Genomic DNA, 13268 nt, shown 5'->3' with positions numbered 1-13268 from the left:
TGCTCTGAAGATGCTGGTTATAATACCAGCGAAATATCAGCATCAAGTCAATAAATTAATTATTTACTTAGTTTCTGTGTTCTATTATAACGTTAAAATAATAAACAACATGTTCGACGAACACAAGTCTGTCCACGTTTAATGTCATATTTGTGTGAAGCTGAGTTTTCAGCGGTCTCTGTGATAAAAAGCAAGTATCGTATGAAAATCAACTTTGAACAGGAAATGAGGGTGGCTGTGTCCAGTTTGATTCCAAGATATGAGATGTGCAGTGAACAGCAGGCTCCCCTGTCCCACTAATTTTGATTTATTTATTCAATGATTTGATTGTTCAAAATATGTACTTATTTAATACTTTTTACATAAATTGTTTGTGAATTTGAAATAACTGTTTCATTTATTTTTTTAAGTTAACCAACCTAACCATACCAACTGTGCACTGCAACTATTAGGTGGGCCTATGTTCTGACTTTGGGTGCTGTGGAAAAATCTTGATACACTAAGGGTGCCATGAACCGAAAAAGTTTGGGAACCACTGCTCTAAGTAGTTAAGAGTGCCCTTCTTTGCTTGCTTAATGTGAACCTTGAAACAAGAAAGCTCCAGCAAAGGAGGATAGAATAGAAATACTGCGTGGTTTCAAACTACAACTCAATTTAAGTATCTGGAATAGTCGTTACTATATTGGAGAGGTTGATTAGGACTAGATACACGATATGCATTTCGAAAAAAATAAATAAAATAAGTTCCATCTGATTTCTAGAGCAGATTACCTTTTCCTTCTCTCATTGAGTGGAACTGATATAAAAATTGCATAAGAGTATAAATCTGCTGGCCAGCAGAGAGATGTAGATGCAGCAATATGCTGTTGCAGTTGTTGTCTTTTAAATATCAGTTTATCATGTAGCAATTTATAAAATGGGAGAGATAGGATTACAGATTAGATTGAGTGCAATAAGTGATTGCTAATGAACTATCAGATTTCCAATCTGTGTGATGGTGGAGGAAAGAGATCAGTGTTCCAGAAAGTGAAGGCAACTTTAGAAAAACCTTTTATGCAGATATATGTAAACATCACCAATGCAGCATATATGCAAACTACTTGGTCACCATGTGTTGTAGGCAAATATTTAAGAATGCTTCTGGTTAGTAATAGTCAATTGTATTGATCGCAATAGGAAAAATAAAAGATCTTTTTGAATTAAATGAAGGGGTTAGTGTGGGTGCCCATCTGGCTGGAGCCATGATTTTGTAAACAGCAGAGTTGACTGGTTTCTCGAAAGGTGATATACTGGGTGTTTAATGACTGTGGTCCTAAGATAGTCTGTCAGGAATGAGACTGTTGTCGTTTGAGAAGGCTTGTACAGACAAACAGAACTTCATCATCAATTTCTTGATATTTACACTTAAGGAAAATGTTCAGGTTAATATGACAGGACTACACGATTAAGTTTACATTATTATTAATCTCCTATCAACAATTTTCCTCCAATATTGTCATATCTAACATTTCATGCTTCTAAGGCACTTCTGACTGAATCAATCCACCTGGACTTGGTCTTCCTCTGTGTTTCTTCATTGCCATCCTGGTATCAAAAACCTGCTTTGCTAACCTTTTCTTTCCCATTCTGTTTAAGTGGCTATACCACCTGAGATTAGCTTTGCTCACACATTTTTGAATGCTAACAATGTCAAGTTCCTTCCTAATATCTTCATTTTTAATGTCACTCATGCAAAAATTTCACACATACCACACAGAGAGAGAGAAAAGGAGAGAGAAGTGAAATTATTCGGAATTTGCAATAACATATGTTGAAAGGAATTCATGTATGTTTCTACTATATTTTTTTTAGGACCAGATGCCTATCGACTACAAATTGAATTTAGTAATCTAATAAACTTGGGAAGTATTCGCAAAGAGACGAGACTTGGAGACAGATTTGTTAAAACATATTATAAGCCTTGTGGAAAAGGTAAGCAGATTATGTTATAAAGGTTACCACTATAAAATTATAAGGGATTGATTTTCTAAGATACATCCATCAATGTAGTTTTACATGGAGTAATTTAGCATGCTGTTCTTATGGAAGTGCCATTTAACAATTTCCTTGTGCATTACAACTTTATAAAGGATCAAATCTATTTAAACTAGGGCTGATATATAGAAAACAAAATATATAGATATTAGTTGGGTATGTTAATCTATATAATAATCATACGAATCTGCCTGTCTAAGAAAATTTGCGAGATACTATACAAACTAGATATCATTTTTTTTGAAAAGTAGACTGTAGGTCTACAGAGAAGAGCCCTGTAGCATGAAGAGATATACTTAAATATCAGGACACTGCACTGGAGCTAAGCCCAAGTAATGTAAATGTTGTGTGCAGAAGGAAGAATTCCATGAAGTAATCAAATGAGGAGAAGAAAGTGATGATTCCATTACTTAACTCTTCTACAAGTAAAACATGCTTCACTTTTTAAAAAACAAGGAGAAAACAATTAAAATGTCAGGGGAATTCTGCATTTGAGTGTTTCTTTGATTTAGACATAAAAATTAACAGGTGTTTTTATTGGGTGATTTTTTTTTTTTTCCCCTTAAAATATTTCTCACAATGGATGAGATATGGTCACCTTTTGGAGAATAAAGATCTTAGATGAATATGTGAAAGCCATATTCATGTGATGAACATACAACATGCCATTAATTTTTTTTTTTCTTTGCCGAAGAGTAAGAAACAAGATTAATTCTTCATAAAGCATTACATATTTATATACAGTACACTATACTTTTTTAAAATAAATAAAAATGCATTTCTCTTATCTGAGGCTACATTTTTATATAGGTAAGATAGTTTTAAGTCATTATGTGGCTGCATGTGGTGTAGCACTGTTTGTGTTTGGAAAAGCAATTCTAACATAGGGAATACAAGTCAAGTTTACAATAACTCAGCTACTTTATCCTTACAAATGTTTTTTTCACATTTTCACTGCAAGTGATAACAATCATCCTAAATCTAATTATAATATCCAGTGAACTGTCTTGAAAAAAGGACATTTTCTATAAAGAAAAAGATTGTTCAGGAAACTGATTAACTTTCTTATTTAGACTGCTGATAATAGATAAATATTTTTATTTCATTATGTGAATTCCACCCGTGAAATAATATAAATCTGTCTTACATTTAATATCATGGGTGGGCAAATAGTTTAATCAGGAAGCTCTATTCTAGAGACAAACATGAAACTTTATCAAACCAGTGTCTTCTAATAAGCAGGTAGTGACCTCACATCGAATGATGAAATTCTTCTACCACTTTGACAATCATGGTTTCATGCCCATGTTTGGAGAGTGAATATACTATATCCATCTAGCCAAAAAAAGCTGGAAAATGTTATCTTTACTACATTTAGTAAAAAGATGGAAACTGCTTTTCAGGTTGTGAGAGACTGCAATAATACTGAACATGCATAAAAACTAGATTGGCTATATTGAGTTAAGGATATAATAAATTCAATGTTTATTATCCCATAATGCAAAGCATTTCTTTTCAGAAGTGTGCTTTGCTTATATAATACTAAAGTAACTAATGTGACATCATCAGCCTCCATTAAAACTCCATTTCTTTCTCTACCTCCTCTGTAAAATACCAAGTTTTTATGATTATAGAAGATTTGGTTCTCTCTTTACAATTAAAGTTCCTCCTGCTTGTCCCAGATTCCAGCTTGGTAAGATCCAGGTCCTAGTCTGCATACAGTTCATCACCCTGCATTTGGGGCCACCTTAAATGGATCCATTTTCTTTGCTAACATTTTCAGTCTTTTCTCATGTAATCTCAAGTTATGTTAGTAGGTGAAAATTCTAAGAGGAAAACTAGACATCTGTACTATCAGCAGATATTATTCTCACTCATGAAAGGTTGCAAACCTAATACATTAAGCAGGATACCAGTTTCACACTGGCAAATGAAATTAACCTCCATCCTAAAGATGTTCAAAAACATCCTGTTGGTTGGGGATTAGACACAAGAGGTAGGTTATCCAGTTGAAAGTTTTTTTTTCCCCCCCCCCATTTGGTTTGAAAGCAAATTATACTAAACTAGAAATTACATTTTTCTAGTTTAATCCTTTATTGAAGTGCAAGCAAACAAAGTTTGCACATGAAATATCTCATGACTAATATATAAATGCTGATGACTTCACATAATTGTTTATTATCCCATAATGCAAAGCATTTCTTTTCAAAAGTCTGCTTTGCATTATAGAATACTAAAGTAACTAATGTGACATCATCAGGATCTATATACAAAGGAGCCCAGTTATGAAGATCTAATTCATATGAAAACTTTATTTACATTTAGATAAAGGATTAAACAGGGTACATCAAGGTCAAAGCTATATAACTGACAGGAGATCTCCACATAGACTTCAAAGGAATGCTAAGAACCGACTAGGGCTTCTGACCTGATGTCCAATCCTCACCTTCTCGTGGTGCACCCTGTTAGGTATCTACCTAGATACTGGACAAACAAGAATGGGCTGGCAATTTGGGATTTAGCTGACCAAGTTGTATTCTTATTGGTTTAATCTACAAATAAAATGACGATACAACATGACAGAATTTCATGCTGGCTGTGGGGTCACCTGGTTAAACAAGGGCCCCTATTATTTTCACCAGGGAACCAGGTCGAACAGCAAAAAAAGTCAGCTACTGGAACAAATCTAACTCAATATCATCAGAGTTCAGGATCGGTACTATCAACACAACAAGCCTGAATGGCAAAGAAATGGAGCTAGCTCAGGAATTGGATAAGTACCAGAGAGTGACCGAAACAAAAAAGGCAAAAACTGGTAAGATCTTTCTGAGCAATAAATACAAAATGTTATATTCAGGCAAGGAGTAGCCATAGTATTCAGCACTAAATATGAGGCTAATCTTGATTGGTGGGCAAATATCAGATTGGGAAACTGGACAATAGGATATTATTTGTGCCTATGGTCCCACAGAAGGTTTTACTAGAGTAGAAGTGGAGGAATTTTTTGAGGCTTTAGAGAAAGCAGATGATGCAATGAAAAGTTGGTCCTTGTTGGGGATCTAAATAGCAGAGTAGGAAATGATTGTCAGACAAAAAAAAATGTTTTGGGAAAATTTTGAGAAAAGAGCAAAGCTAATAATAATGGCAAATACCTGTTCTATTTCTACTCAGGAAATGGACTGGTTATTACTAACACCATGTTCCAACATAAAAATGTGCACAAATTCACATGGAGAGAAGAGGCAAGGAATAAGAAAGTCTCATTGACTATGTTATTGTCGATAGTGATATTTTCTCCCTGGTGCAGGACACCAGAGTGTACAGAGAATTTAAAATTGGAAATCACTATTTAGTCTTGAGCAGAATAAAATTGAATTTCATATTGAAAAGAAGAACATGTAAGAAAGTCGTAAAGCGAATAAAAGTTGAGCAGCTCTCAGATGCAAACTGTAGACTAAAATACACAAACATTATCCAAGAAAACATCAGTTTGAGCAGGAACCAAACCTTGGAGATTCAGTGACAAGCTGTGAAGAAAACATTGATTGATTCAGCCAGAGAGGCATGTAGTGAAGTTTTCTGCAAGGATAGAAAAATCAGAACTCCATGGTGGACACGGGAAGGAAAAGAAGAAAGCATATTGAAAAAATTCCTGGCAAAGAAATCAGCTTGTGCTCTTAGAGAATATAGAGACAAATGTAAGAAAGCTAAACACTGTGTAAAACTAGCTAAACAAAAGTCATGGAAAGACTTTGGTAAGAACATAGAAAATAAATATCAAGAAGGTAGCAAGATATTGTGGAGGTTGTTGAAGAAGCTTAGGAATGGAGGAAAGAATGCTGTAAAAGGAATTAGAGATAATAAAGCTGACATGAAAACTGGAAAAAAGATACTTGAAATAGAAACACCATCAAAAGTCTAAAGTGTGTAAAAGCAGCTAGAGTACATGATAATGGACAAGAAATGCTCAGGTATGGAGGTGTAAGTCTTACATTGGCTGCATAGTTCAGAAGGCCTAGACAGAGGAACAAATTTTGTATGATTGGAGTAGAGCTCTCATAGTACCCATATATAATAACAAGGGAAATAAAACAATGTGAGAAATTTCTCTACTCAGTAGAAAAATACCTCAGTAGAGGTGTTCCTGGTAGGTTTTATGCCAGTATACTTGAGAAAAAGTTGAAGGATTGTGGAAAAGAAGCTTGGTAAAGAACAAGCTGGATGCAGGTCAAATAGATGCTGTCAGGATCAGATTTTCACTTTAAGACAAATAGTTGAGAAGTCATCGGAATATAACTAAGATCTGTACTTAAGTTTTGTAGGTCTGGAAAAAGTGTATGACAAGGTGCCAAGAGAGAAGCTATTCAAAACGCTACAGTTGTATAGTGTCAATGGGGCATTATATCAAGCAATACTTTATTTGAGTCACAAGTCAGCAGTTAGAATTGAAGGAAGTACAGGAAGATGGTTGAATGTTAAATCTGGTGTCAGACAAGGATGTACGTTATCCCCCTCTGTTATTCATCATCTATATGGATCACATTATGAAGGAAAGTGGTATTAAACCTTTATGGAAATAGATGTTAATCTCAGTTCTTTACTTTATGCAGATAACGTTATACTTTGAAATAAATCCAGAACAAGTCTGCAAGATTACCTCACTAAATCGAATAACTGTTGTAATAAATTTATTATGAAAACTGGCAATAACAAGACAACGACAATAGGCAGAAGCACTGAAAATATCAACTACGTTATGAATGGAGAACCTATAGAAGTAAAATATTTCAGCTACTTAGGCACGATTTTTATGAAGATGGTAAATTAAATATGGAAATAGACAACAGAATCAACAAAGCTGGTATGGTAGGAAGTCAACTGAATAAATTTATATGGAATAAGAGAGAAATTAGTCAAAACGCTAAATTAGTTGTATACACAGTTTTCCGACCAATTTTAACTTATGGAACTGAGAGCTGGGTTAGAAGTAAAATGCTTGACCAAAGACTAGAGACTGCAGATATGAGAGTCCTTAGAAAGATTAGGGGCATGAACAGATGGCATCAATGGCAATATCATATCAAAAATGAGGATATTAGGAAGGAACTTGTCATTGTTAGCAGAGCTAATCTCATTTGTTATGGTACTTAAACAGAATGGGAGAAGAAAGATTAGCAAAACAAGTGTTCTCTACCAGTTTGGCAGGAAAAAGACCAAGATATAGGTGAACTGATACAATAAAAAGTGCCTTAGAAGAGATAAATATAAGATCTGATAATGTTGGAGTTTTGACAGGTAACTTCAGATTTGGAGGAAAATTGTAGATAAAAAGTTAGGAATGATGTAAATTTTTCCTGTAGTACTATCATATCCTGTGTACTCCTTGAGGGTACATGTCAGGAATTTGATAAAGGATTAAACAAAAATAAAATTTCTTGTCAGGTATAATTTGTATGCTATCCATGTGGCAACTAAATCAACAATTTATATTCAATGTTATATAAAGGCAGTACTGGAGCAGGAAAGGTCTTCTTAGCATGAGATTGTTCTATGTTACATCACAATCCACTTTATAAAGTACTGTTGAGGAAGAACAGAAGAGTCGAATGCTATCTTGGGACAAATAATGATTAACAGATATAGTAGAAAGCTTAGTAATATTTTATGTATAGAGCAATTTCTGCAAGGAACTGAGATAGATGTGCAGTTGAACTTTATACATAACTATTTTGCATAAATTGATAGGAGGTGTCAAATTCAGAAATGTCTTTCTTTTTATCCCAAAGGATGGGCATTCATTTGAAAAATGTTTTGGTTTATATAAAATCTGGATCTGCTGCAGTGAAGCATATACCTTTCAACAGATTTCTTCAGATATGGGCAGAAAAGTAGACTAACGTCAACCACAATTACACATAAAAAATCAAGATTGGTTGAACATCTCTTAAAGCATAGGATGACCTGGAACCACTAATGCTTTATTAAATAGAACATTACAAAAGAATCCCAAATCAATGAAGTGAAATACTGAACAACAATCAATACTTAATATTAAAATTGATATTTAAAAAATCTGTCAACAGGTATCATAACATTGCACAAGGATGTGTAATTGTCTTCAAAACCACTAGCCCACATGATGTGATTATAATGTACCAAATTTTTGGCTTTTCAAAGCAATGAAAAGAAACCTTTCCTTTAGTGTTGCATATGATCAGCATTCATTTTAGACAAATTATAGACTCTATAACCATGTTAGAAATTTCTAACATGTTTGTAAAGTCCATAATTTGTCTAAAAATCAATGAAAAGAAACATGTTATGAGCTCTTTGTATTTCAAATAATATTTCCAGTTTTGTCCTGACAATAGCAAGAGAAAAGTGATGAAAGGGAGAAAATAATTCTGTAATTAATAATTGAAAATAATTCTGTAATTAGTGTGAAATATATGCAACTTTAAACCACACTGATTAATTTTATATTAGTCATGTTTTAAGCCATTTTTGTGAAATGTACAGTTATTTTAAACAATGAAAAATCTGATGGACAGCTTAGATTTTACTGTTTTTGTGCTCGAATCAAAAATAGGTGTCATGAAAAGTTAAGAAGGGAAAGACGGTAAGGTGAAGGTTGTGAATAAGCAACTTTAGTTTCTGATAAGCATAACAAAGATGTTACTCTGTTGTGTTTAAGAACTTACTTTAATTAAAATTAAATTGTTTTGACCTTTATATTAAGGTCATCCTTAAGGAAAACATACACTGGATCACAGGCTATATTGTACATACTACAGTGGGCTGAGAACAGCTTCGTAAGCAGTACTTATTCTCAGTCTGCTGTATATTGTATTGTACATACTACAGCTTCGTAAGCAGTACTTATTCTCAGTCTGCTGTATATATGTATGTACAATATATATATATATATATATATATATATATTGTAAAATGAGATGAATGACTTAAACCGAGAGTTAGGTAAAATAAAAAAGGGGGTTTGATAGTAAAATACGACTAGTTTTGGCTTATAACAGTCTTCATCGGGTGACATTATAAAAGAAAAGAAAAAACACTAAACACTGAAGGTTAAAAAAAGGTTAATAACTTGAGCTACAACCTCCCAGATAGTCATTCAGCTTTAATCATGTGCTGGTGTTCACGTGATTCTGCAAGCACGCACTCTCCCAACAATGCAACAGCTTTAAATACAACTACGTTTTCATGCTAATTATGTATAGAAACTCTCTGTTTATAGTTTTTTTTAACCTTTAGTATTTAGTGTTTTTTCTTTTTTATGTCACCTGATGAAGGTTGTAATAAGCCAAAACTAGTCGTGTTTTACTATTAAAACCCTTTTTTTTTTTACCTAACTCTCAGTTTAAGTCATTCAACTCATTTTACAATATGCATTTCAACCGAGTCAATGAATCATCATATGTATGTGTGTGTATTTTCCTGAAGATAAGCTTAATATAAAGGTCAAAACATTGAATTTTATTTTAAGTAAAGTAAATTCTTAAATACGATAGTATGGCTCCATAATTATTCATAATGATTGCTGATCTGTGTAATCCTACAAGAAATATGTTACTGGTTCACTAACTTTATGCTTATTGGAGTATAGCATAATAAAATGACTAAGTAAGCCACTCTGTTATGCTGCATTCAATATAATACCAGTTTAATAATCCAATACCAAGCAATTTTATTTAAATATGGTAACTCCAGTAGTTAATCTGTGTAATAGTGTTTGATAATATTAATGCATTGCTTTCATTTTCTCCTCTTTGCTTTTTTTAAACAGAAGACAAAAATAGAGGAAATGTGATATCTTTGTTCTGCCTCCCATTGTTAATTGGACTAGCCACTTATTTTTCTCTGGATCAGCTATTAAGGCCATGAAATTGCACATTTTATGATAAGGAGAAGATGAAAAAGAAAGTCATTTCATGCTACAGTGCAAATATGAAGGAATGAAAAGCCAAAGAGAAATTAGTACTAAGGAAATGATCAACATATGATTCTTCAGAGAACTTCATATTTCATTAAAGCTGGTTTCATCAGAGATATTTAGTTGTAAATAGTCTTTTTAATGCTCAGAATAAAATGAAAATAAAGTGTTTATTAAGAGAAGTAGTATCTTTATTTAATAAACCAAAATTTTGAATTAAGTTTATTAATTAAACACCTTAAATAGCAATATTACTGTATTCCTGTCTTTTCTTTAAGAATCAGTAGGTTGCAGAACTACATTTCCCAGGTTATAATAAGAATGGTTCCAATGAACTTCAAATCCATAATCATCTCTAACAAAACAAAGGTATTACATACTTAGCCATGGAGTATAGTAAATGCAGATTAATGAATGTTAGGGGATTAATGCTACAGTCTTAATAAAATATCATCCACAATGTATTTCTATTCATGGAAGCATATTTATGCATGTTTCACAGTCATGAAAACTACAAATCAAATGTATGAAAACAGGACTGCAGTAGATAAATGTATATATATTTTTTTTTAATATAGGATTAATGTTTTAGTTCAAATAGCTTCAGAACTGTTGATTCCCTTACTATAATAGCTACTGCAGCATATAATCTTGATGGTTATAGTAATCGTTATTCAAGATGATAATAATAGTGTTATTTTTGATAATGTATGGAGTTTCAGATTACTAAGACAATTACTTTGACATATCTCTAAAGAATAAAGAAACTCACTGCATCTGCTCTATGAGCCACAGCTTAAGTTAACATACCTAAAATGCTTTTACTACTCCATGAATCTCCTTACCGGCAGAGGTAGATGAAATAGCGAGACCTAATTGCACTTCTTATCCGTGTTATTCAATAGGTGTGTTACAGAATCGTATCATAGCTGGACATCTATAGACATCACAGCCAGTTGGGGTGTTAAGCAATAAATTCTGTGCATCATCTATACCCTATACATAAACTTGCTTCTTATTTCTTTGTTCCTATCCTTTGGAAACCATCCCAGATATGCATTGTCAGTTGACCTACCACAATTCTGATATTATTACCTGCTTCTGTATACTCTAAAGTTTCTTCCTTCCCTTAAACCTACACAACCAGATCTGTATACAGCAGTTTTTAATATTGATGCCATTAAAAGAACCTACAGCACATCAGTTTCATGTGTGAGTTGCAGATAAAAGCCAGGGAAGAAGAAATCTCCTGACACTTTCCTCAGAATTAACAGTTGTACTTGTAAAACACTTAATGAGGAATACTATTCCAGAAGATTAAAGTAAATGGAATAAAAGAGGAGAAGAAGCAGATTCAATGTGTTTTGGACTGAAAATAAAATGTTGAGTCACTTACTCCCTGTGTTTAACAAGCCCAACTAAAAGGGAAGGAATGATAGAATATGGAGCAGTGTCCATGAAAGCAGCTGTGCAGAAATTGGAGAGCTGAAATAGTGGTTGAAGTGAGCTAGTAAGAGAGAGAGATCATTTATCAGCCAATCTTCTTGCTCTGTCTGGACAGCATTAAGAATTTTAGAGGTGGCTTTAGGTGCAGTATTCTAAAATGGATGAACTTGAGATTTATACAGAGCTAGCTGCCGGAAGAGTGAAAAATAGCACCTAGTTTTTTAAAAGCAGATGAAGATATTGATGCAATGTGTTTATGCTAGGAGAGGGTGGAGGGATAATGTCATTTTTGCAAGGGGAGGAGATCTAATCTTGTCTGGTGATTTGCATATTGCTGCTGATAAGAGTAGTGAATGAGCTCCCTTTTGTGAAAAAGAAGGCAGAACTGTTTCAGTGGCATTAAATGTGACAAGTTTCCTCTCCCCATTGAAGGATGCTATACAGATTAGTGTTTAAAGTACTGGCTATAGATGATCTCGAAGCCTATGATGTTTCAGAATTGTCAATGATTTATCAATTAGTAGGATGAATGAAGTGTATAGAATTGATATAGTAACCTCCTCTGTTTACTAAGGACAAAAGATCACAGCAGAGGATGACTGTAAAGAAGAAATTATACATAAAATTTAATTTGGTTGGAAAACATTGTGAAGCACTCAAAGGAAACATCCCAATCTACCTTAAAAGAAAAATATTTGCCAGTCATACACTTCTAGTCATGACAAATGGAGGTGAAACATGGACTTTGACCAACAAGTTGAGGATTACCCAGAGGAAAATGGAAAGATCATTACTCGATATTACCATTCTAGATAGAAAGCGCAATACTTGAATCAGAGCTCAGACTAAGGTGAGAGACAATGGTCCAAATGGCAATGGGAAAGTCATATTACAAGAAGTAACGCTCAAAAATTGGACATAGTTGATATCAGAATGGCATCCTAAAGATGGAAAGAGCTAATAAGAAGACCAAAGAGATGGCAGGAATTCAGTAGTATGGAAAGGTTCAAGATAGAAATGAATTGGAGGACTTTCAGGGAGGCCTCTGTCCAGCAGTGAACAGAAAATGGCTGATGCTGATGATTTAACTATCTTGTGTCTTTTTTTGCCAAAAAGCTGCAGTAGGTATATGGTGCTGTTTCTGGTATGAGTAGGCAATTTGCCGTGGTTATGAATAGTGCCCTGGATGAAAGTAGAAGCATAGGTAAGCAGAAGTTGCATCCAATAATAGCTTTTCCAAAGAACCAGAATGCTGACATGTAAGGTGCCTTTGGCAAAAAGTTTTTTTTTGATGTCACCCTTGATAAAACAAATTTAAATGTTAAAATAGATTCATTAAAACCTTGTATATTTTTTACTTACCATTCTTAAAAATCTAACTATACTTTCACAAATACTGCAACAGCAGAGAGCCTTGATCACAATTGCTGCATATACAAGTAATAAAATCCTTCACATAGCCATTGCAGATATTATTGCAAGTGTTCCAGTATTTCAATAATTGAATATTGTATAATAAAATTAGTTTAATCCTTTATCCAAGTGTGAGCAAACAAAGTTTGCGCCCGAAAGTATCTTCAGGACTGGGGTAAGGTGGTACAACACCAGGGCAACTTGTTGCAAAAGTGGAGCAAGATACCAACACTCCTATCTCAGTATTTCCTATAATGCAAAACACATCTCCTTGCAGATATGTCTAATGTTATGCATTAAGGGAAGGGCCACTACCCAGACTAGTTTCGACCTTTATTGAGGTCTCTTCAGTGGGAGCCAGGCCCAAGTGGAGATACCAGGCAAAAGCATTAGCAGGTCATCTCTACCTATAGGAGTTGCCAAA

The 13268-nt window shown here is 33.8% G+C and overlaps 1 protein-coding gene across 2 annotated transcripts in view; it reads left to right on the top strand.

Moving 5' to 3' along the window:
• Positions 1–10115, top strand: part of LOC150107264 (uncharacterized) — a 151458-nt gene extending 141343 nt beyond the window's left edge. Inside the window, exons 9-10 of one of the 2 annotated variants that reach the window (XM_090391115.1) lie at positions 1852–1971; positions 9839–10115. In XM_090391115.1, coding sequence (XP_090247241.1) covers positions 1852–1971; positions 9839–9936 — 218 coding nt within the window. In that variant the 3' untranslated portion in view covers positions 9937–10115. The remainder of the gene's footprint in view (positions 1–1851; positions 1972–9838) is intronic. The other variant, XM_090391116.1, reaches the window with a different exon arrangement.
• The last annotated feature ends 3153 nt before the right edge of the window (positions 10116–13268 follow it).

This window comes from Typopeltis vanoorti, chromosome 4, assembly GCF_054136105.1.
Source record: "Typopeltis vanoorti isolate ZY-2024b chromosome 4, IOZ_Tvanoo_1.0, whole genome shotgun sequence".
NCBI classification, from domain to species: Eukaryota; Metazoa; Arthropoda; class Arachnida; order Uropygi; family Thelyphonidae; genus Typopeltis; species Typopeltis vanoorti.
This window is presented reverse-complemented; position numbering and strand designations above follow the sequence as displayed.